At 46.3% G+C, this 25,493-nt stretch overlaps 1 protein-coding gene and 1 pseudogene across 2 annotated transcripts in view; both read left to right on the forward strand.

Annotated features, from left to right (window-relative positions):
- The first annotated feature begins 3,682 nt into the window (after window positions 1-3,682).
- LOC116147268 (U6 spliceosomal RNA) lies at window positions 3,683-3,780 on the forward strand (annotated as a pseudogene).
- Window positions 3,781-7,476: 3,696 nt separating this feature from the next.
- Window positions 7,477-25,493, forward strand: part of CPPED1 (calcineurin like phosphoesterase domain containing 1) — a 182,282-nt gene continuing 164,265 nt past the window's right edge. For both annotated transcript variants that reach the window (XM_064478173.1, XM_010980031.3), the window contains exon 1: window positions 7,477-7,663. In XM_064478173.1, the coding sequence (XP_064334243.1) occupies window positions 7,594-7,663 (70 nt within the window). In that variant the 5' untranslated portion in view covers window positions 7,477-7,593. The remainder of the gene's footprint in view (window positions 7,664-25,493) is intronic.

Below are 25,493 nucleotides of genomic sequence, written 5' to 3' on the forward strand. Positions count from 1 at the left end.
GGGACAGGTGTATTTACAAAGTTTTCCAGTGAAACCCATGGCTTTCAATTTGATCCTGAGTCCCCCAAAGCCAGAAATGTCATCCAGAGAGGGTCAGGAATCAACTGTGGTTACTTTGCATGAACACATGACAAATTAAAGAAAGCACAATGCAAGAGGCAGGCATCAAAGGGTGTAGAATTCCCTTGCGGTCATTCATCTTGAACTGATCCAATACCAAGACACATGGGAAAACTGAACGGAATTTGAAATCTGCCCTTAAGACTCTCAACATTAGTAAGTTTGAGAAGCAAATTCAACTCAAATCAACACATATCGATTGAAGGCTTCTTTTGTGCCGAGTCCTGTTCTGGACATTCGGTCTATTTCATGGAGCTTTTATTTCTGCAAAGAGCTTAAATTGTACACTAACTGTACCACTGAGTTGAGAGGATTGGCATTTTAAGGAGAACTCTTCTTCCCCTTGAGAAAGGGTGGGAAAAAAGGATTTTTCACAGCCCAGAGTGAGTAACTGTAAATTATTTAAATGTTTCAGGAGACCAAGTTCACTATTCAGATAAAGAGAATGAAGATTGGAGAGTAAGTCCCTAAAATCGTGACAGGTTTTCTGCAAGGGCTACTGAGCAATGTAGGGGAGATAGAAAAGAAAATAAATGGATGAACAAAAGCCTTCGTGAGGAAACTGAAGTTTCTGGAAGAAAAAGTATTGGAATAATTAGTATCATCTGTTTCAAAAGCCTTTCTGTAACTTTATTATAGCAGTTAGGGAGACTTCGGCTGTTTGTGCTCTGCCAATCACGTGCCATTGGACAGAAGAACTGAAGTGACAGATGGGTTCACTAGCTGTAAGTTGCTCATTGACGTTCTGAAGCACTGCTGTCCGGTAGACATTGCTGCAGTGATGGGAACGCTTCACGTCTGTACTGTCCAGTATGGTAGCCACCAGCCAGATAAAATATGGATGCCCAGCTAAATTTGATTTTAGATAAACAACAAATGATTTTTTTCATCTAAGCAGGTCAGAACATACTTTATCTGAAATGCACATTTAATTGAGCACCCTGTATTGGTTTTCTCCCTAACTCTGGTCACCGTAGCTCCGCGTGGTTATTGAGCTCTTAAAATGTGCTTGGTGTGACTAAGAAACTGTCACTTAATTTTAATTTTGATTAAGTAGCCACATGCAGCTAGCAGCTTGTATATTGGTCAGCTCGATCTGAAGGAACAGAATAAGTGGGTGGATTTCAGTCAGCATGAGACTCTATCAGGGATGGTTTTGGAAGTCCAATTCTCCGTTCCAGGTTCTGAATGTCAGGGAGCCCCACCCCAGTGCACAGGAAGCCGAGTGTGCTGGCCGGCTGGGAGGTCCTCAATTGCTTATCTGAAGTAATAACAACCACAATAATAACAAGCAATTTTTTGAGCAATTATTATGTGCTGCGATACACACTTCAAATATTCCATGTTAATGTATCTTGCCAATACCTCTGTAGGTAAATGTGATTATCCCCACTTAAGGGGTGAGGAAAACAAAGCTCAGAGAGGTTAAGTGACTTGCCTAAGAGCACAGAGCTAGTAAGTGGGCTAAGCAAGTTTAAATTCAAGTCACATGATGACCATCCTAGACCCTAAATGACTACATCCTATGGGCACAAGTTTTCAAAGTCAAGACGTAAGAAACTCGTAAAATCAAATGTCAGGCAACGAGGAGGCTTCGTACAGATCTAAAGAGTATTTAATAGGCATGGAAATTGACCATAAGAGGCAGCAAAAGGATGGAAAGAGGAATCCTGCCTTTGCCACTTTTGGTAAATGGTGGGCTGACTCCAGGCAAGATACTTAGCTTCCTTGAGACTCTGTGATCTCATTTTTAACATGAAGTGAAACTTCATTTTGTTTAGGGGATAAGAGGAGAGCATGTGCATTGAAATGCCTTGCAGACATTAGTTATATTTTATTTCTAATAATAAAAACAAGAATTTGGAAGCTGTACAACTCACCTAAGAGAGTTGCAATGATGTCCAAAAGGTCTAAACAACATTCATGAACTTCCACGTTGGGGAACATAGGTATGCCTGGAACATTTCAGAAATTTCTCTAACATCTTGAAAAGTGGGGGGAAAAATGTAAAAGTCTTGTCAACACCAATCCTGTGACAATATCAGTGAAGTTAATACATTTAAAATAAAAACAAAAACACTCACTTTGGGGGTGGTCTGAAGTACACATGGTATTTTGATCTGTTCGAGGTTATTTATTCTCAGTTTTTAAAAAATGATCAAATATGTGAAACTGACATCTTCACGGACTTCTCTTTACCCTGGTCCCATCCCATCCCCTAGTGCATCATTCATGAGTCCCACCTGGAGAGGTTCAGGTCAGGACTCAGTAAAGGTGAGGGGTGCCTGGGGCCCACGTTGCTTAGTACTTGTACAGTGCGTTTGTGTTTCTGTACCTCTCAAGTGTGCCGCATCAGGGCACCCCCTTCATTCCAGAATGATGACACCAACCCGAATTACATGCCCAACTCTGGCATGCCTCGTAACACTTCCAGAGAGACCTCTGACGGTCTGTATAAGTCAGAATTCTCCAAAGGAACAGAAATAGTAGGGTGCATAGATAGGGAGCAACATTTATTTTAAGGAATTGGCTCACACAGTCACGGAGGCTGGCAAGTCCCAAATCTGCAAGGTGGGCCAGCAGGCCCAGGAAGAGCCGATGCTGCAGTTCAAATCCACAGGCCATCTGCTGGCTGGATTCCCTCTTGCTTCATCCACCTGCTGTTCTATGATGACCTTCAGTTGATGGGATGAGGCCCCAAAGCATTATGGAGGGCAATCTGCTTTACTGAAAGTCCACTCATTTAAACCTCATCTAAAAACATCCTCCCAGAAACATTCAGAATAGTGTTTGACGAAACATCCGGGCCCAGCAGAGGGTGGAGGCGGAGGCAGCCAAACTGACACATAAAATTAACTATCACACAGTCTAACCAGGAATGATCACGCTCATTAAAGAAAAGCCCAAGTGGGGAGGGTATAGCTCGGGGGTAGAGTGCGTGCTTAGCAGGCTCCAGGTCCTGGGTTCAATCCCCAGCACCTCTGCTAATAAATAAATAAACCTAATTACCTTGCCCCCACTTCCCCCCCCCCCCCAAAACCCTGAAGCCCAAGCTCTCTTCTCTACGTGAGGCCTTAGGCCAAGCCCACTGGCTGAAATCCATAAACCAGCCTGGCTCATAATCCTAACAACCACTGTTGTCTGGTTTCACAAACGTGGGCAGATGAGAAACGAGAGAAGAAGCTGGAGAAAGCGAGGGCCTGCTGGACACAGACGCCAGAACAGTGAGAAGGGACAGCTCGCAGCCTGACAGTAAGGAGGAGACAGAAGATCTATAAAAAGTAGACAGAAGAACTATAAAAGCCCAGCTGCCCAGGGCCTTGAGTGTTGGTGTGAACTGTTCCGCTGGGCTCTGGGTCTCTAAACAACACATTCGGATTAGCTGTTAGAAGGGGTTGGAGGGAAGAAAGGGGGCCGTTTTTAAGGATGGGGAATGGGGCGTAATAGTCACTAGCTGATACGCATTCCCTCCCCTCCAGCCCTCTCTCGTGGATGGGCAATGCTGAGTTTTTTTTTAATTGAAATATAATTGAGCTAAAGAAAAAGAAATATAATTGAGATAGTGTTCGCTTCGGCAGCACATATACTAAAATTGGAAGAGGATTAGCACGGCCCCTGTGCAAGGATGACACGCAAATTCATGAAGCGTTCCATATTTTTGAAAAGCAATATGTATATGTATATGTAAACATTATGCTGTACACCAGAAATTGACACAATATTGTAAACTGACTATACTTCAATTAAAAAAATATATATATATATAATTGACCTAAAACTCTGTTAGTTCCAGGTGTATCACATAGGGATCTGCTATTCCTATGCATTACAAAATAATCACCACGACCGATATATCTAGATACCATCTGTCACCATACAAAATTATCATCCATTATTGCCTATATTCCCCGTGCTGCACATTTCATCCCTGTGACTCATTTATTTTGTAGCTGGAAGTTTGTAACTCTCAATCTTCCTCACATATTCCGCCCCCTACACCCGGCAACCACCTGCTTATTCTCTTACACCCTTGGGATAAATCCCACTTGATCACGATGTAGGATTTTTTAAAATGGACCATGGAATTTGGTTTGCTAATATTTCGTTGAGGATTTTGGCATCTGTGTTCATCAGTGACATTGGCCTCTAACTTTCACTCTCAGTGGTGTCTTTGTCTCATTTTGGTATCAGGCTGACGTTCGCCTCATAGAATGAGTTTGGAAGTGTTCATTCCTCTTCAAATTTTTGGATTAGTTTGAGAAAGATAGGTGTTAACTCTTCTCAAAATGTTTGGTAGAATTCACCTGTGAAGCCATCTGGTCCTGGACTTTATATTATTGGGAATTTAAAAATTACTGATTCAATTTCACCACTGGTAATTCGTCTGTTTATATTTTCTATTTCTTCCTGATTCAGTCCCAGGAGATTGTTTCTAGGATTTATTTGGGCCCTCTCTCTTTTTTTTTCCTTGATGAATCTGGCTAAAGATTTCTCAATTTCATTAAACCTGGCAGACAGCTGAAAACAAGAGTGTACAGACTAAAACAGCACAGCCAGAGGACAGTGGAAGCCCTGACCTGTATAGTGATAAGGGGAGGATGTGGTAGGCAGTGAGGCTAAGAGGTTGCTGGTCTCAGTGGTGGACAAGTTGTAATTGCAGCCGTAACTATCATTAAGTGGTACCCATGCAACTCTGAAACTACCATCACTGCCAAGAGAGCTATCCCCAACCACGCCCAGGTTCCAAACAGAATTATCTTGCCAAGATATTCATCATCCATTTATCCATGCAACAGCTGTTTTTGAGTCTATTACTCAAGCACCTGACTTGGCGAGCAAGACAATCAAAGTAACTGCACTCCTGGACCTTACATTTGAACTGGAAAAGGTGACATTAAACAAACAGTTACATCTGTAAACATATAATAACCAGCCATGCAAAGGGCTATGATGGTTGTGAGGAGAGTGCTACAGAAGGAATGAGAGAGACCTCGTTTTGATCTGAAGAGTGTGTGTAGGTGTGCAAGTTCATGGGTGAGACGTTGGCAAGGGTAGGCTCTTGCAGGGCCTTGAGGCCGCCACTGGGACTTTGGATTCTCACTCACTCATTCCTTCCTTGAACATTTCCTGAGAATTTTCTGCAGGACTAGGCCATATGCAGTGAGTAGGGACACAATGATTAATAATGGGGATAATAATAGTGGCCAATAGTCATAGAGTGCTTACCACTTGCTGTTAGAACTATTGTTTGAGGCACTTTGATGCCCCAACCCATTCAAGCCTCCCAGCAATGCTTTGGCCTCCTCGATACCACTGTTGTTCTCGGTTGACAGAGAGGGAAACTGAGACCTGAAGAAACTAAGTAATTTTCAAAATCAGGCAACCACTAAGTGGGAACACACTTCTGACTTCAGAGCTCTTAGGCATTTATATTCTTTAAAACATTTTAAAAATTAATTATTATTTATTACTTTTAATAGAGGTGCTGGGGATTGAACCCAGGACCTCGTGCATGCTAAGTATGCACTCTACTGCTGAGCTATGACCCACCCCTCGGCACTCATATTCTTAACCACTATGATTTACTGCCTCTTGTCTAAGATTGGAGGACAGTTGCCCTGGTCATGTGAGCCACCAAAATAATGCCTCAGATGTAGGCAACTAGTTAAGAGAATTTCCCAAACTTGGCAGATCATAAGAACCCCTGGGGGAGTTAGGAACAGATCCTCATTCTGGAGATTTAGACGCAGTAGATTCACCCTGGAATTCATATTTTTCACATGTTTGACAAACACTGGGTTAGTTTAGTTTGGTGGCTTTTTGCTGGACAGATCCTAGTTTGGCTGGGTGGCTGCTTCACTACTTTCCTGGATGTGTGTCACCCTGTGCGAACCATTTCACCTCTCTAGGCATCTGTCTCCCTTTCTGATAAATGCAGCTAATGATAGCACCTTCTCCTAGGGCTGTTCAGTGGAGTAGGTGAGCTGCTTTGCAAAGTGCTTAGAGCAGTGCCTGATGCTTAGTGAGCGATGATGTCAGTAACGTGTTACCCAGCAAGGGCTCATGTGCCCGCACACAGAAAGCCAAACTCTGACACAGAGTGTTTGCAGCAAAGTCAGGGTTTATTTGCAGGGTGCCACCAAGGAGCTCGCCATTGGCTTTCAGGCAAGGGTTTTTGTTTTTGTTTTTTTGGTCTGTTTGTCTGTTGTTTTGTTTTGAGGGGGAGATAATTAGGTTTATTTACATATTTATTTATTTAAATAGAGGTACTGGGGATTGAACCCAGGACCCCATGCCTGCTAGGCATGGTAGACACTGAGCTATATACCCTCCTCCTCAGGCAAGGGTTTTTAAAGTTTTTAGGGGAGAGGGTCTTAAGATGCAGCAAGTAGACTTCATTCTGATTGGTTGGTGGTGAGGCAACATGTAACAGTTTCTGGAATTTCAACCTTCTGGTTCCAACTAGTCTGGTGTCTCTCTGCTTGTGTTCAGCTTGTAGGGGTTGTAGTTTCTACAGAACAACTCAAAGATATGCATCAAGTTGTTATCTACATCCCTTCAGGAGGTACCAGGAATCCTGTGACTCTGTTGTCCTGATCTTTAATTGCTTGAGCCTGCTCTCTGGAATTTAGGGAAAGCCTAGAAGGCTAAAGCCTTTTTTTCCCTACAAACAAGAAAAGGGGTACATGGAGGAGCTTTTACACCTGGGAAGGCCTGATAGGGTCCTGCTTGATTTCAACCCCCCCCCTCCCCCGGCCCCATCCCTTTGATGATTTTCAGTCCTGAGGTAAACAGGGGCGGGACATGAAAGAGAATAAAATTTTAGATAGAGAGATTAATCGTAAACTCAGTAGGGAGTTCAGCTTTTGCAGGACTTGGTTTCAAATGGACCTATGATTAAGTGAATCAGGTGTCAGAGATCACAGCTGGTGGCTTGGAGGAATGTCCTGCCCCTGTCCTTCAAGGACAGGACAGGGCCAGGTCCTCTTGACTTTGAGGCAGGGTTCCCATATAAAACAACAGGCCTCCAGTTAAACTGTTATTTCAGATAAAAACAAAAATTTCAGCATAATCTTCTCCCAGTACTGCATAGGTCACACTTGCCATTCATTGTTTATCTGAAATTCCAATTTAATGGGCGTCTTGTACTCTTGTTAAATCTGGAAACCCTACTCTTCGGGAAGGGCTGCCCCTCAACCCCTAGCCCAAACGCCCTGCTGCAAGGAGGGCCCAGACAGCGGCCTCCACTCGCCAGGGGCCCTAGTCGATCCCAGAGGGGCCGCTTACGCTTCCGCCCTGCCCAGGCAGCACTAGTGGCGCCCCGAGTGACCGAGCCCTGCGCGCCCGCCCAGCCGCCCCGCCCGGAGCAGAGGGCGCACCTCTCAGCCCCGCAGGCCCCGCCCGGCGGTTGGGCTGTGAGGAGTCCCGCTGCTCCCTCCCTCGCAGTGTACTCAGGCGAGAAACTCGCTCGGCATGTCGGCTGTGGAGGCGGGGGGTGTTTTCCACAGAGCCCGGGGAAGGACCCTGGACGCGTTTTCCTCAGGTACTGAGGGCCCTTTGCCCTGGGACGGAATGATTTCAGGGGTGCGGAACCTTCAGCCAGGGGGGAACGTTTGGTTGGGATGCGCGCCTCCAGCCGGACCCCATCAGGGGCTGCACCCCGGGGCTGGGGACTCCAGTAGCGGCCGCACCGCCCGCAAGTAGGGCTTCTAGGGGCACTATTGATAAGAAGGGTGTCTGGGCGAGCGGTCCTGTGATGGAGCCTCGCTGGCCTTGACCGGAGTTCCCTGAGAGAAGCTAGAGTAAGGTAGCAAAGCACAGTTACTAGTAGCGTGGGCTCTGCAGTTAGACTTGGTTTCCAAGCCCTGCCTTGGCCACGTTGCTCAGCAAGTCTTGGCCTCAGTTTCCTCATCTGTGAAACGGGAATAATACGAGCGGGGTTACATGTGGTGCTGGATAAGCGCTCGGGTCACGTTAGATGTGGTTATTTTTTATTATGGTCGTTCACCACGGTGTAGTTATCCTCCCTGATCATGGTTATTTACTATGAGTCATCCACCAAAATGTTAGCAGTGCCTATTAGAACAGGAGAGAGGAGAGGCAGTCAAGAGTCGTGTTGGAGTTAAATGCTTGGACTTTGGACGTAGATAATCTTGCTCGCTGTAAAAGTGGGTTTGTTAATACTTCTTACGGGAGGGTTAGGAGATTAAAAGGATTTCTGTAACCCAGTGTCTGACACAGGCTAGGTGCTGAGTGAATGGTAGCCCTCGAACTATAAATTGAGAGGGACATTAATTCCTGATTCCTTGGTCCTCTTAGAGCCTTTTGCTGCGTAGAGTCAAATCCCCTCCCGGAAACTCACCGATTTTCGTCACCCCAGGGAAGTCACTCCAGATGTCCTTCATAATCTGGCTTGTGCTCACTTCTCTTGCGTCATGCCAGCCATCCTTTCCCTTGCCCAGTTCTCCTATTTTTTTTTTTTTAATTCACCGTTTTGTTTTTTTTTTTTAAACTCCGTTTAAGAGGGCCAAGTCCTTTCTCTTAGCGCCTTGGCGTTTGCACTTCTCTGCCCACCTAGCTAATAGTTGGGCTAGTGGGGTTGGCTCTTTCTCCACCTTCATGTCTTACCTAAAGTTCAGAAGGCAGCGTGTAGCTCAGTGGCAGAGTACATGTTTAGCATGCAGGAGGTTCTGGGTTCAATCCTCAGTACGGCCATTAAATAAGCAAATAAACCTAATTACTGCCCCCCCCCCCAAAGGTCTGTCACTTTCTCAAACAGGTTTTTCCTGGCGACCCTTTTCTAAAGTAGGTTTCTCCTGTAATTCTCTGTCCTAAAGCCTTGTTCTTTTCCTTACAACTGTTGGGGGTAGGATAGGGTGTGTGGCAAGGTTCTGGAAGAGCAGGTGGGGCCAGAAATATATTTGAGGTGAATTTTTAGAAAATACAACCTGTTGTAGGGCACATTCTCTAAATATTCTAATATGCTTCTTTCACTCTGTTGTCAAACCCAAGATTGTGTACCCGACACACAGCAAGGCGAAACACAAAAATCAGAGTTTGGAGCAGAGAAAGGTTTGCTGCAGGGCCAAGCAAGGAGAGGGTTCGTTCTCAGAAGGCCTGAACTCCCCTTGGTTTTCAGGGACGAGTTTTTAAAGACAACATTTGGGGTGACGGCTGCAGAGGATATGACTTTTTTTTTGATTGTTGGTGAGGTAACAGGGTGGTGTTCCAGGAATCTCAATCCTCAACCTGGTTCTGACCAGTCTGGGGCCTCAACATTCAGTTACCATTCTTCACCTGGGTGGGGGTCTTAGTTCCTGCAGAACAACTGAAAGATCTGTATCCGATTGTTAGGTTTATCCCTTGAGGAGGAGTTAGGACTGTTTCATGGCTGCACTTGTTTCTTGTCTGCCTTTCCTTTGTTTCTGCTTTCCCTCACTTCCTTAATGAGTAATTGCTTGAATCTGCTCTTTGGAACTCAGGGAAGGTCCGGGAAAAGAGACTACAGCCTTTTTCTACTAACAGGAAATGGAGGACATGCAGAAACTTTTTTTTTATGATAGAGGAGGGTCCAGCGGGGTTCTGCTCTGTTTCAGCCCAGTGTGAGGGTTTTGAGATTTATCTGTACTGATATAGGTGGCTCTAGTTTGCTCATTTTCCTGTTGGGCAGTATTCCATTGTATTAACATATACTTAATAATCTATTGCTGGAGTCTGAGTGTCTTCCCTTTGCTTCTCCAAATCTATTCTCTCCCCAGCTATGCTTCAGGAGGTTGACTCCATGGGCTTCACCTGTGGGCTTCTTGCCCTCTGGCCTCCTGTTGAGTTCAGTGGGGAGTCCAGACTGGAGATTGGAGGAAGGGAGAAGCAAAAGTTGGAGTGTGTATTCCCCGGTTTATTACCTGTGGGATTGCCTCGGGCTGGCTGTGTTCCTTACCTGAAATACACTGCTTCTTTAAAGATAGCCTGAGCTGGATATCAGATTTGGGTAATCACTTCCTCCCTCTTTTCAGATGTAGTTCTGCTTTTCGGTGTTGAACTACGAAACTGCCCTTTGTGATTTTTCTGCACTCAACTCATCCTAAATAATCCTTTTAAAAACACTCCTTTAATTATCCTAGTTTGAGCATGCCAGTGATTTCCTGCTATGATCCTGATATAATAGACTTTCAGTAATCTCCGGTTTTCACTCTTGGCACCTGTGCTGTTATGAATATTCTTGTACAAGTCTTCTCGTGGATACAAGGGGAAGTTTCTCCATGTCATATACCCAGCAGCAAAGTTCAGGGTTGTAGGGTATGAGCTTTCCCAGCTTTACTAGATCTTGTCAGATCACCTTCGGAGTGCTTGCACCAATTTATACTCCCACTAGAAGGCTATGAGGAGTCCTTGTTACTCTGCAGTGTCTCTTTTCAGTTCAAGAAGTATTTATTATGTTCCCATGGCACCCTCTTGTACCTTGTGAAGAGTAGAAAAAGGAGAGGGGAAGGCCAGCAACACACCCCCATGGGCTCATAATCTAGGCATCGAGCTACGGCACAAGAAGTAATTCTTGGCCGTAAGTGGGATTTTCAGTGTCGGTCCTGGGTAATGGTGAGACTGTTAACTGAAATCAGGGAGTAGGGCCAGGTTTTCTGGGATTGATTTGGGAAGTGGTGGCTTCGAGGTGCCATCAGGAAATCTGAGGCAACTTGTGGGATGCAGCACCCAGCTGGGGATGGGAGTGTGGGTGCCATCCATAGAGAGGGAGTAGATGGTCTTGCTGTAATAGTCAGTGGTACTACTAAGGGAAAGGTGTGTGGAATAGGGAACTGTGTGTGTGTGTGTGAGAGAGAGAGAGAACTTAGGATATTGCCAAAGTTTAGGGTGTAGGAAGAAAGAAAAGACACACTGAAGGTCTCAGAGCAGGAAACAACCAGAAATTTTGGAAGATAAAACCAGGAGCCGGTCTTGGTACCGAAGCTGGGGAGAAGGGCTTAAGGCAAGGTGGGTCATAGGGTCAGATGCTGCAGACGTCTAGGTGAATGTTAGCCAAGCAAAGGATGGCAGGTTGATTGTTACGTCACCTTCAGCAGAGTTGTAGGGGGAAGCCTGGTGCACGGTGTTTGAGGAGTGGTAGAGAGTGAGGATGTGAAGTCAGCTAGGCTGGGGTTCTGTTTGGAGACATTTGGGTGATGCATGGTAGACTTAGGGTAACAGCAGCCTGAGGGAGGAGCAATGCTGAAGGAAGGCTGAAGGGTCTGAAGCAGTGATGGTGATGGTAAGACCAAAAGGAGCATCCAGCATGTATCAGGTGTGCTTTATGTGGATTATCTCATGTAATCTTCAAAACAGTCCTGGTCAGCTAGCTCTTAGGATTGTCCAGTCTTTATAGTGGGAAAAAAAATCAATGTCAGAAAAGCCAGGCGACTTGCCCAAGGTCACATGATTGGTCTGAGATGGATCTGGGGTTGAAAAATGCAAAAGGCAGTATAATTGTTGGAGAGCAGTACCAGAGGAGCAGGGAAAAGATAGGGTGGCGAGCTCAGAAGAGGGGTTGGCCCTGGGAACAAACGTGCTCTTTGACCATCTCTCCCTGCTACTATTCATCTACCTAACTGTTGATCTGTCCATCCATTTGTCTATCAAGCCATCCCTCCACCAGTCTGTTCATCATATGTCCGTCTTTTCATCTGTCTGTCCATCCATTTGTCTATTGTTTTATCCATTTGCTCACTCATCAAATGTACTAAGCACCTCTCTTGGCCCAGGCATGGTGTCAGATGCCAGAGTGCAGTGATGAGTGGAAACCAGATGTGATTCTGCATCTCTGGCACGTGACTACTTGGAGAGGCCAGCACCATCCTGCCATCACACAAACCAGCACGTCACAGCTGTGGCAAATGTCAGGGAAGTGAGGGGACATTTTAATAAGGCCAGGCAGGGAGGGCTTCCCTGAGGAAGGGGTATGTCATCTGATTGCTGAAGGATGACATACCTGGGCTGAAGGGAGGGAAGACCATTGTAGCCCATGGGCAGAGCGAGGGAGAAAGTCTGGCACCATGGGACGGGACAGGGAAGGGTGTTGGTGAATGAAGCCCCTAGTTGAGCTGTGTGGTGTGGGGTGAGCCTGGAGCCTGAGGCAGGGGGCAGTTGAGGAGTTTTGTCATTATCTAATTGTAGCAAGTGGTTCTAACGACACAAGGCCTCATGATCAGATTTCCGACTGGGAAAGAATAGTCTAGCTGTAGCAGTATCAACAGAGGAGTTTCTGCTTGCGAGGAACTTGAGGTGCAACCTGATTTGAAGCTGGAGCTCACCAGCTTGTCTGATAGCAGCATTTCCAAGGTACACAGTGTTCACTTCGAATTTGTTGATGGTGCGTGTGGTGGTGGTATGGGGCTTCCAGTGGCGATCATGGGGCTGCTGAGGTGGGAAGCTTCCTAGCCCATTGGAGCTGCCCCAGGGCTGCTGTGGGACCAGAGAATAACAGGGCCATTCACCTGGAAAAGAATGGTGGGTGGGGTTGGGATGGAGAGAGACTTAGAAGATAAACTGATGAGCTAGGAAGAGGGAAAGGACCCTGAACCTCTCCAGAAGTATAACCTGCACTTGGTCTCCTCTCTGGGCTGAGTAGCTCCAGCGGGCGTGCCCAGTATGGGTCATATAGCCCAGGGCTTGTAGAGGCCCAGCCTTTGAGGGGCAGGCTTAGAGCCCCTAGTCTTGTGGGTTCACTTTACTAGGTGTCGAACACCTAGTCTCCCCCCAAGCTGTGTCTGTCCCCGACTTTGTCCCCATTAGCTAGTTCCCCATTAGCATTGCTGGTGACTTTGAGCGATGCTTTTGGAGGGTCCACCAGTCCAGGCTCTGTGGGAAGGTAGAGACTCGAGTTGGTGAGCTGGTAGAGTTACCCCAAGAGCAGGCTCGGAAGAGGGTGGAAAGGATCTGGCTTTTTCTGTCTCTTGCCAAAATACATACTGCCTGGCAGAGAGGTTTGGTTAACTCCAGCAACAGTGCCTGAAAGCACAGCCCTGGTAACCCTCACACTTGCTACTGGAAGCCTCCTCCAGAACCGCTTGTTTCTCAAGTGACGCTTGTCGAGTCAAGCAGGGCTGTTGTAGCCAGCTTGGGCCACTGTCACAGAACACCACAGGCTGGACAGAAATGTATCGCTCACAGCCCTGGAGGCTGGAAGTGCAAGGTCACGGAACCCGCAGATTCGGTGTCTGGTGAGAGCCCTCCTCCTGGTTCACGGACGACCGTCTTCTTGCTGTGTCCTCACACAGAGGAAGCCAGGAGCGGGCACTCTAAGGGTCTCTTTTATACGGGCGGTAATTCCGTTTCTAAGCCCTCATGACTTAATTACCTCCCAAAGGCCCCACCTCCAAATACCATCACAGCGGGGGTTAGATCTCAACATAAGAATTTTGGGGAGACACACAGTCAGTCTATGGCAAGCACTTTACTTTAGGACCGTTTCCCCTCTGGTGCTTTTTGAGTAACAATATTCGCATGCCCCCAACCCCCCCCCCCCCCCAAAACCCAACAGTATTCCCATGCCCTTCTTCCAGGAGTGTCGTTCGTGATGCTTGGCTTCAGTCATCCATTTCTTGTTAACACAATCTGCTAGGCTCTGTCAACAGATGTTTCTAAAAAATAAATTGTACATGTCTCACCTGAGAAGGTTCACAATCCTCAGGCATGTTCAAATATTCATTTTAATTGGACAAATTGATAATTATATATCCTTGACACGTATCCTAATTAAGACTACTTTCTCCTAACAAATAATTGTCTCTGAGAAGTTTCCAACATCTGTTTTGAAGAAATTCTCAAAGGGAGAAATACCAAGATAAACTGTGTTTTCAAAATTACCTATACTTAATTGTTTTCAGGTCCTCATCTGTCTTTCCAGTTCATTTTACCCCCTGGATATTTTCCCCCTTAGAGAACAGGGCTCTTCAGCGGTTTACCTGCAAAGATTATGCCCCTAAACATTTTAAACCTCCCGAGCTGTTTCAGAGGAGCCAACTACATTCACTAATCCTGAATGTCTCTTGATCCTTCTGGCAACCCTCTCACATATAAAGAATAAATGAAATCTCTAAAAGATAACGTACTCCACCCCTTCCAAGTCTCACCTAAGAACTTCTCTAGAAACAGTAGACCTGGGAGTGTTTGTTCAAGTTTGAAGAGGGTTGTGGTGCAAAAAATTCTAAGGTAATAATGAAGAAAGTGAAGTGAATGCCTTTAAGGATGCCACACACGTAGGCCAAACCAGTTCTCTATTTGAGAAGGGTTCCCATGACTAAACTAAGAATTTCGATGATTTATCCCTCCTCATTATCATCATCCGTAAAAATCAGTGTCACAAAGTTCCCATGATAGCATTTGCAAGAGACAAACGAACTTTTAGTTTTGAATGCCTTTTCCCTTTGTTTTTCTATTTTTAAATAACTTTATTGAGGTCCCATCACATCTACTCTTTTTAAATTTTGCTTGTTTTTAATAGATTTACAGAGTGGTCGTAACATCACAATTTTAGAGCAGCTCCGTCCCCCATAGAACTAAACTTTATGCATTTTCAGTCTCTTTATGTTTCCACTCCCAGCACAGTCAACTAGTAATTTACCTCCGTAGCTTTGCCTTTTCTGGACATTTCATACATATGGAATCGAATAACCTGTGGTCTTTTGTGACTGGCTTCTTTTGCTTAGTGTAATCTTTTCAAGGTTCACCCATGTTGCAGTGTCTATCAGCACTTTTTTCCTTTTTTACTGAACAGTTATCCCGGTGTATGGATAACAGCATTTTGTTTATCCATCCACCCACTGGTGAACATTTGAACATTGACGGACATCCCTCCATCTGGACACTGGCTGTCATGAATAAAGCTGTTATGAACGTCCACACAGAGGTCTGTGTGTGGACATGTGTTTCACTTAGGTAGACTCCTAGGATTGGAATTGCTGGGTCGTTTAAGGAACTGTGTTTAACAATTTGAGGATCCACCAAACTGTTTACCAAAACAGCAGCACTGTTTATATTCCCACCAGCAGCGCATATGAGCTCAATTTCTCTGTATCCTCTTCAACACTTGTTACTGTCTGTCTCTTTGATTATAACCAAGCAAATGGGTGTGAAAGGAAACTTCTTCGTGGTTCTGATTTGCATTTTCCTAACACCTAACGCCATTGCACGTCTTTTCATGTGCTTATTGGCCATTTGTAATCTTCGGAGAAATGTCTATTCAGGTCCTTTGCCTGGTTTTTAATAGGGTTATTTCTCTTTTTATTGTTGAGTTGTCCTAAGAGTTCTTTATATATTCTGGATACAAGTCCCTTGTCAAATATATGATTTGCAGTTTTTTTTTTTTCCCCATTCTGTGGATTGTCTTTTCACTTTCTTGATGATATCATTTGCGGCACCAAAGTTTTAAATTGTGATGAAGTCCCAGTTATCAACTGTTTCTTTTATTACTTCCGCTTTCGATGCCATGTGTAAGAACTCTTTACCTAACACCCAACTTGTGATGGTTTCCTCCTGTGTTTTCTTTTAAAAGCATTATGATTTAAGCTGTTACATTTAGGTCTAGGTCCATACTGGTATGGGGTCAAGGTTTAATTAGACAATTTCCTTTTTTAATTTTTTCCAACTACAGTATAAGTATCTTTCTCCGTTTGGATTTTTTCCTGTGGAGTAGTCAGTTAAAAATCACTTAGAAAGCACTCTAAGTGAAGAATTCTTCTAGGTTTTTACTTTCTTTTTCTTCAGATCTTTTACACCTGCCTCCCCAACACCTAATTCATGAGTATTTTATTTTTACCAGCTTGCCTTTCTTGAGTCTTCTCAAAGCATCCACCTTTGTTTGATCGGAAACAATCCTTTTTATAGTCCTGTTTCTTTGGCTTTCATGTTTAATTAAATTAAGTGATTTAAAAATAAGTGGTAGCGTGAACAGGTCTGGGAACAACTTCAGACGGACACTCCTGAGAGGCAGGGGTGCGTAGAGCACGGGGAGGCCATCAGCTTGCCCTGGGTCCTGGTCAGTGCCTCCGCAGAGGGCGTGGGGAGTGTTGGTGACTTCTTCACGTCGGTCCAGTGGACGTCTGTTAAGAGAGTGTCTTCTTCACAGAGAGGACTCACTGACAACTTTTTATATTTGCGCAGAATGTGATTTTTAACTTTTTCAAATCCTCCAGTGAGGAAGGGGCAGTAACATGGGGCCAGGGCAGCTGGAGACTGCAGGGCCCCAGAAATGCTGCCAGCCATGCTCAGAACCGTCTGATGTGGAGTCAGACCCTGGGAAATATTTAGAGTAAAAGAATGTCCCGACTCCCCATGTAGCCTTGTTTAAAAGAAAAAGAAGAAAAATCCTCGAGGTAAGGCTGCAGGTCCTCACTTGTAAAACAGGGGCAGAGTGTTGGCCAGATCCGCCTTACGGCACAGCTGGGAAAATGGGATGACGCGCGTGTTGACCTCATCTATGTGAGGGCACCGCTGCCCCTGGGTGATTTTAGGTCCCAAACCAGGAAGCGGAGGGTCAAGGAGAGAGCACAGCTCTTTTGGCCCCCGAGCCTCTGGCTTCTCCACCAGAACACGCTGGAATAGGACAGAGCACCTTGTCCTCCCCCGAGTCTGCTCCTTCCCAGTCTCCCCCAACTCATCGTTCGACCAGGTGCCGGGGAGTCATCCCTGCCCTCTGCTTCTCCCCTCCCATGCCTTCCATGGCCAGCTGTCCCCTGTCTGTCCATTCACCTCCAGAGCACACTTTGGTTTTGTCCACCTCTCTGTCGCCCAACTCCCAACACTGGGACCCCAGCGCCCTTGCCTCTCACCTGGACAGTTCCAACAGCCTCTGTGTCTCCCCTGGTCCCTCCAGTCCATTCCCTGGACGGCATCCCAAGGCATCTCTTTGAAGCAGAAATTGGGTCTGGCAGCCCTCGCCGTGGCTGCTGTCTGTCCCTCTCCTCTCCTCTGCTTTGTCATTCCTCAGGCCGCAGTCTAAGAGGAGCCTGTGCAGATCCTCACCCATTCTTTCCTTTTATGATACGTATTACAGCTTAGAGTTGTGTGTTTACTGCTGTGACTTTGATGTCTGTCCCTGCCTCTAGATGAGAGATTCCTACTGGGCAGGAAGCCCAGACCTAGGATGGTGTCCAGCAGCAGTGGACCTTCAGTGTCCATTTGTCATGTGAATAAATGAATGAAAATGAATACACTGCCCCCTGGATCACTTGGGTGTATCTGCCTAACCCATGGCTTACACACGCCATCAATTCTCTGGACAAAGCAGCAGAATCCAAGGCACTGAACCAGTCAGCAGGACCCTTGCAAACCACCCTGGTGGCTCTGCAGCTGGTGCAGAACTTAGAGTGCCTCCGCTGCGGGCGACTCTCCCGGGGCTGCACCTGCCCCCAGGAAGGGGGGGTCTTCTCTTTGCATCCAGGTCCTCTGTTCGCCCAGCCTGTGCCTGCAGGGCTGCCCCTGCCCAGCGCCAGTGCCTTCTTCCTGTTCTCCTGGAGGCACCACCTGGGCCCGCAGCCGCCTGCTCTCTTGGCAGCGGAACACGGGGAACAGTGCTAAATAGTCACAGCAAACCTCCCCCCAAGACTCACCGGCCTGAATGGCGCTCTGCTTCTGCAGAGTGAGAGAGGTTTGGAAAATGTCTCTTTGCCCGCCTGAGACGTTGTCTAGAACAGTGTCGGCCGAAGCCACCGATGCCAAAAGCCGCCTGGCCGAGCAGTCCTGGCCCATCTGCTCTCTTCACTTCTCTGAAGGGCTGCAGATAAAGATGCTGGCAGGTCCCTCATCCCTACGAGGCAAGTGCGGCAGCCAAGCTGTGACTCAGAAGCTTTTGTGTAGCTCAGTAGCTACCTTTTGGATGGGTGTAGGCCGGAAGAGAGAGGTTGAGTAGATCCACTTTGTTACTTAGGAAGCGTAATATGGAGACTCTGAGGATTCTGCTGTCACAATTATTCGGGGGGGGGGAGGGTGTCCTGAATTTTTTAAACCGCCAAGTGAACAATTCAGTGGTTTTTCGTGTATTCACAGAGTTGTGCAGCCGTCACCACAGTCAATTTTAGAACATTTTCACCACCCCAAAAAGGAACCCCACACCCCTTAGCTGTCACCCCCCACCTTCCCCTCCCGCCAGCCATAGGCAACCACTCGTGAAAGACGCTGGTAACTGCCGCATTAAGTTCTGGCAGTCTTACTGTTGGGACGTTTGGATTGTTAAACCAGAAAGAGTCCCAAAGTGGTGAAAATTGTTTTGCTGCTTTTGCGTGTGTTTTTTTTTTTAACCACTAAAATAAGATTAGCCCCCAGAGAAGATGAGGGGTATTGCGGAAGACGCTTAGTTTGTGATCCACTGTGCAGATTGCTCCTGTGAGACACGGCAAAAATTGCATTTCGTTGGCATTTGCTCTTTAGCCAGAAAGCCTCCAGGCGGCTGTAAAGCTGCCCATCTTTGCCATTTTATAACCAAAGCAGTTATCGACAAGTGCGTGAAGGAAAAGATGTTAAGCCCAAAGCATATAAATGTACGTGTGTGTGTATGTACACGTGTATATATCATCAGATACTTCCTGAGCCCTACTGTGCGCTCTGGGGAACAAAGAAATGGGTAAGATTCTGGTAGCTCTGTGCTACGATAGGGGTCGGAGTTACCATGAATAACGAATGGCAGTCATGGAGATAAAAGCTCACCCTCGACTGCTTCCTGGGTGCTGAGTCCAAATGCTTTACACGCATTAACTCAGTAATTCTTCACACCAGCCCTTCTGAGGGCGGTAAGTTATTCTTTACAGATAAGGAGACTGAGGCCCAGAGAGGTTAAGGGACTTGCATCAGGTCGCAGAGTTGGTAAAGGGTAGAAGTGGGATTTGAGCCTGGGACTCAAGCCTCAGATTCAGGGCTGTTCTGGGACCTGGTCAGGGCTTTGGAAGACAGAGGCCCAAAGTGGGTCAGGGGCTTGAAGCCCTTCCCCAAGCCCACATGTGTGGGTATGGCATGTCTGTCGCCTGCCCTACATTCATATTTGCCCCTGGTCTCAGGGTCTGGTCCTCGCTGTGCTCTGTGCTTGGGGTACGTCCCCACAGCCCCTCTTCCCTCCCCACCCCCATGCCTGGCTCCTCTCATCTCCAGATCTCATCTCCCGAGTCGCCTCACTGCTCTGTCCACTGCAGAGCTCTCCCACGCAGCAGCTGCTCCGTCCGTGGTTACCCCGATTACTTCTGCGGCACTGAGGAGCACATGAGCTTAGTTGTTGACCTGTTCTTGGCCCATCTCACCACTGTTCTGTAAGGTTTAAGGAATGGGACCTTGCCTTGCCCGCTGCTGAATGTCCAGTGACTAGAGTGGCACCTATCCTCAGATCAGACTTGCTGAACGAGGAAAGGAGGTGGAGCTGTGTCAGCTCACAGGGGAGGGAGGGAGGGACGTCTGAGCTGGGCTGGAGAGGCAGATGACGTCTCTGCAGGAGGAGTCAGTGGAATGGAGAGTGCCCCCTGGAGGAAGGGCTGGGAAAGGATGGGGTGTGTCCGAGGAGCCGGTAAGGGTCTGTTTGGAGGGCTCCCGTGGTGCGCCTTGTGCAGGTTCCTCAATCTCAGCGCTGACCTGCGTGGGGTCATTCTTCTTGTAGGGCTACCCTGTGTACTGCGGGTTGTCCAGCCCCATCCCGGGCCTCTGCCTTCTGGATGCCAGAAGCACTATCGCTGTCTTATATTGTGACATATAGAAATGTCTCCCAATGTCAAATGCCCCCTGGGGATCAAAATCATCCATGGTTTAGAGCCACCAGTCTAGTGGAAACAGTAATCAGTACAGCTGGAAAAGTTTCGGGCTACATTTTAGCCCCAGGTGCCAGAATGAGCGAGGATCCATTGATGTCTTCATTTATCCCTTCACCAAATGCTTACTGAGTGCCTGCCACCTGCCAGCGACCAAATGCTGCATTCTGACGGTATGCTGGTGGGGAGAGCAAACTCAGGCCTTTCCTCACGGAGAGCAGAAGAGAGTGGCCCATTAGCAAGGGAGTTTGATGATTAGGATAAGGGTTTTAGGAAGAATCATAATGGAGGTGGTTGCCTGAGTAGGTCAGGGCGGGGAGTACTGCGTGGAGCTGTCTTGGTCACCCCAGTGGGAATGACGCACACTGACCCAAGGTGGTGGCACTGTCAGTTAGTGCTGAGCTAATTCTGCAACTTTTAGTCAAATGGAGATAACGTGGCCTCGATAGTCCCAATCAGAGGTATGTATAGCTCAGTGGTGGAGCACATGCTTAGCATGCACGAGGTCCTGGGTTCAATCCCCAGTACCTCCATTAAAATAAATGAATAAATAAATAAGTCTAATTACCTGCCCCCAAACAAAAACAAAAAAACCAGAAACAATAAATAAAGTATTTTTTTTAAAAACAGAACACAAAAAGTAATTAAAAAAAAAGAAGATTCTATAGTCCAATTCATGTTGTCATTTTGAGTCAGGTAAGTTAACAGGAGTCAAAACGCCAAATTTGTAAATATTCTGAACCAGTTTCTTATGATTTTAACTCTGTCTTGCAAAAGTCAAACTAGATTTAGAAAACAAGACTTTTAAAAATTAAATTATTATCATTCCACCTCGAATTGTTTGAGGTTGTCTATAAAGTAATAGGTTAAGCACATCATGAGAATATAAATTATTACAGAATTAGGTATTAATCAGTGACATGGCTGGCTCCCGGAGGCCTTTTTCCTAGTTGCATGATGAAAGTAGTGATTCATTTGCGCTCAGGGGTGCATTTATTATTGTTAGCCATTGATTAGCTGATAATAATGAAAGGATCAATGAAATTTCTGATTCTTGGTATATATTAAAAAGTCAGCTTTCATCAACAACTGGCTAATATGCCCAAGAGGTATAATAAAACTGAATGAGAGGAAGTATGTTGGCAGAGACAAATCCAAGAAAACATCAAGTTTGTGATATTAAAAATGCAGACTGTGAAGAGTGATTGCAATTTGAATCTCTGTCTTTCAGGCAGGGTATTGGCACATAAACATAATGATAAGGAATCATGTGACGTTTTAAAGGTTTTTCTTTTTTTAAGATTCTTCTCTGTAGACAGTTGCTTTGTAGCCAGTAAAGGCTTAAAGGAGACTCGCAGGCGGTTCCTGACCACCCAAAATCCGCTGTCCTTTTTATCCTCCAATTTTGAAAGATTGTTTCTATGGCAGTCTCTTTCCATTAGCTGAAAATTGGAGTGGCCAAATCTTGTTACAATGGATGAGTCAGATTTCTTTATATGGCCAATTTTTCCTTTAAAAAGTATTTTCAAATAAATGTTAACATTTGACTTAGGCTGTGGTAACACACCAAAGTATGGCGCTGTATTCTGGTAGCTTGGAGCTTGCTTCTGGCTTGTCATCCGAGCAGACCTCGGCATGCCTGGCTGGCTGAGTCTTCTCTGTGATCTCACCTGCCCTGAAGTGGGGCTCTGTGGTAGTCATCCCCGAGCTTCTGCACACCCCTCCCCGCCCTGACCCTTGTTAATCTTGATCAAGTTATTTACCGTTGACTCTGCGTCTCTCACCTCCTGTACCTCTAAGCACAATGGAAGGGTTACTGTAGATAAAGGCTTCTCATCCCAGAGGTCTGCAGAGGCCAGGTGTGGACCCTGGTGAATTCCAGAGCACTCACCTCACTAAAGGGACAATTACTGCTCAGCCCTAGCCGATCGTTGGCACACTCCTAGTGCAGCCAGATTTTCTATGAGATTCCGGAAAGCCAGGTATATATGTGAAACTCATGAATTTAAGATGTTGGCAACAAATTCAAAATTTTATAAACACTGTGTGGGCCAAACAGAACACATCTGCTAGCCAGATCGCATCCAGAGACCTGGAGTTTGCAGTCTCTGGAGGAGATCACCAATTAGCATCCCACAGAAGGAGGATGTCCTGGGCCCCAGCCTGTACCCCTGAATCAGCCCTTTGCTGTTGGCAGGGTCTGGGAGCATCACAAGCTTGCTGGGGAGAAGCTCTGGGCCTTGCCAGCATTCTCTCTGTGTACAGCTTTCTTATTCACCAAGATGTGCCACTTAAAGGAAACTTTTTGGAGACAAAAGTATCTTTATGGAGGCGGGCAACTTGTAGGCATCGCAGGGAACATTCCGTCTTCTTCATGGCTTTCTCCGGCAGCACTGAGATACTGAACAGGAGAGGCTGCTGCTCCTTAACTGTGTAATGTTGAACTTGATCCATGACGAAGGCCCCTAGCCAGGCCTCAGTTAAATGAGAGGATTGGTTAAAGTAACTCTGAGAATCCCTCCAGCACAATTTGCAGTTCTTAAGGAGGAAACAGTGGGCTTCTATATGGTAAGTCCTCAGCTTTTATAGGATAGGCTGCAACGAATGAGTTCAGGAGGGTCAGGTGTAAACTCATGGGTACCTGATAATTAGTTAAGTAAGTGCGTTAGTTAATATTATCATCTGTGGCAGACAGACCCTGCCTCCTAGTGGTCCTTGACCTCTGGCGGTCTCTGTGGTCCCCTGCTCCTGAGTGTTGTGGGCACAACACGGCGGGCCGGTGATGCCCGGCCGGTGATGCTGGTTGGTAAAAGAATTACCAGAGACCAAAAAATGTTTAGGAAAGTTTAATAGATACACTGCTACAGGCAATAGCGGGTCACACAGGCAAGAGGTGCCTGAATGAGCACTGGGGCAAATGTGCAGGGTCTTCTATTGGGGGTAGAGGGGTGTGCCCACAAGGAGTAGGAGCTGCATGATCAGTTCGTGCACAGGTACCTGATTGCTTGTAAGATGTGTCAGGGACTTCTCTGAACAATAGGTTTTACAACTCTGCTCAGGGCAGGATGTGAGGCCTTTCTGCTTAAGGTATCGTGTGGGGCGGTTTAGCTTTGTTAGGGTAAACACACATCAGGAGATAATTTTTATCTTGCAGAAATGCAGGTATGTGAAGGGTCCTGCAGTGGGGAGTGGGGGGTTAAGGTGTCAGTGGGCTCCAGGCACACAGAGAGCCCAGGGGTGGGGTTTCATGACTCCAGAGAGTGCCAGCCAAGGCACCACAAATGTGGGCTGGCTGAGCGACTTGACTGTAATGTGACAAAAGTCGTGGGCTGTCACTTCTGTCGTCATGTTACCTAAGATGGTAACTTCTATTTGCTGGCAAACCTCACTGGCTTTGATGAAGCAAATTTCCACGTTATGAGCTGCCATGTGGGAGAGGCCCACATGGCAAGGAACTGAGGGTGGCCTCTGGCTGACAGCCAGCAGGGAACAGGTGCCCTCAGTCCGTTGCCAAACAAAAGTTCCTGTGCACTTCGCACAGTGAGGCCCAACAAGCCGAAAGTCTGAGTTTGGAGCAGAGAAAGGTTTATTGAAAGGCCAAGCAAGGAGGCAGGTGGCTCGTGCTCGAAAAACTCAAATTTCCCCATGGTTTCTGGGGAAAAGGGTTTTACAGACAAAATTTGGGGTGAAGGCTGCAGGGCGTGTGACTTTCTTCTGATTGGTCGGTGGTGAGGTAACTTGAGCGATGCTCCGGGAATCCTGTGCTCCGCCTGAAGTTACCACCCTCCACCTGGGTGGGCAGGGGCTTAGTTCCTGCAGAAGAACTCAAAGATACTATGTATATGCCCAGAACCCTGCCCTAGGGCTGCACTATTGTTTCTTGACTGTTCTCCCCTAGTTTCTGTATCCCCTCCCTTCCCTGATTACCAACTGTTTGAATCTGCCTTTTGGAACTCAGGGAAGGTCCAGGAGGCTGAAGCCTACTTCCTACAAAAGAGAAATGGGGTACAGGAAGGGTTTGTACCAGGAGCGCCCCACATGGTCCTGCTCCATTTGAAGTCCACCAGCCCACAACCTCCTAAGTGAGCTGGGAAGCAGACCCTGCCTGACTTGAGTCTTCAGATGAGACCCCAGCCCTGGCCAACACTTTGATAGCAGCTTATGAGAGGTATTCAGCAGAAGACCCTGAGTGGTCCCCTGCTCCTGGGTGGTGGTGTGGGCACAAAGCGTCTGGCCGGTGATGCGGGTTGATAAAAGAATTACCAGAGACTAAGCTGTGCCCAAGATTCCTGACCTACAGAAGCTGTGAGAGAGATAATGTGTGTTGCTCAAGGTGCTACATTTGTGGTGCTTTGTTACATAGCTAATGCACCATCTCTTTGAATTTGTTGAAAAAAATTAACATTGAAAAAATTAAATGCGCTGTAAACATTCTTACTTATAGCAGGTTTAGGTGTTTTAGTTAAATAAATGTATGCTTTACTCTGTCTCAGCACTGGGAACCAAACAGGCATTATCCAGAGGTTTGTGGCAGTGTTTCAAAAGATTACAGTCTTGTTTTGCTACCATCACGGTCAGAAATGAGATCTTAATTTAATCAACTCGCTTCTTTAATTCATTCATTCTGCAAGTACTTAGTTTATCTCAAAATTGACCTTGGCTTTATCATAGTCACCAATTACAGTCCCTGACTGCGTTCTTTTAACAAATTTGGGAGGAAAAATACCTCTCTGTGTTTTTGAAAACACATACTTTGCTAAAGAGTATTTTTATTATATGCTATGAAGTCACGTGAAAATCTAAAGGGTTACAATTCTCTAGTTAGTAATGAATTCCCTGATTAAGTTCTTACCTTGGGAACTCTTACCAAGAATACTGAATTGGTTTTGAAAGGTGATTTAAGGGAGATGATTAGATAGCAATGGATAATACCAAGAAATGTTTAGGACCAGCTACTTGAGCTGGACAGAGGCAGGACATCAGAGTGAACAGGAAAATACGCAAAACAAAACACAAAGCAAATCAGAAAAACACAACCACTAATAACAACAATAACAACAACAAATCCTCTGAGATATTATTTCAGTTCAGGGGAAACAACCACTTCACATCTGTTTGTTATCTGTGTGTTATAAAACACACAGTTCCTTGATTAGTTGCACCCTTTGCTTCTCAAACTTGGATTTGCATAAAATCACCTGCATTTGTTAATACAGAGTCTGACTGAGCAGGCCTGGGGCGGCTTGAGTGATGGTGATGGTGATGGTGATGGTGATGGTGATGTGCTGGCCCATGGGCCACGCCTCGGGGACCGAGGTGGAGGCCCAGCAAGCATGGCTGCTTCTTGCCTTCTCCCTGTCTCTCAGCCTCCATTTCCAGGTAATTCTGCTCCTTTATTTAGGTTATCAGGCATTTCTCAGGTTGTCTCACATTAAGGTTCTTTGACTAGGAAAATTAAAAACAAAACAAAACAACAAACAAAAGAACCACTGGGTCTTTAAAGCGTTTTTTAAAATGCCCTGATTTCTCTCAGGTGCTTTAGGAATGCACCTCACTGTCTCCAGACTTCCACGGTTTGAACTGCCAGAGCATTGCTTGCAG

The sequence above is a fragment of the Camelus dromedarius genome, chromosome 24 (assembly GCF_036321535.1).
Source record: "Camelus dromedarius isolate mCamDro1 chromosome 24, mCamDro1.pat, whole genome shotgun sequence".
In the NCBI taxonomy this organism is placed as follows: Eukaryota; Metazoa; Chordata; class Mammalia; order Artiodactyla; family Camelidae; genus Camelus; species Camelus dromedarius.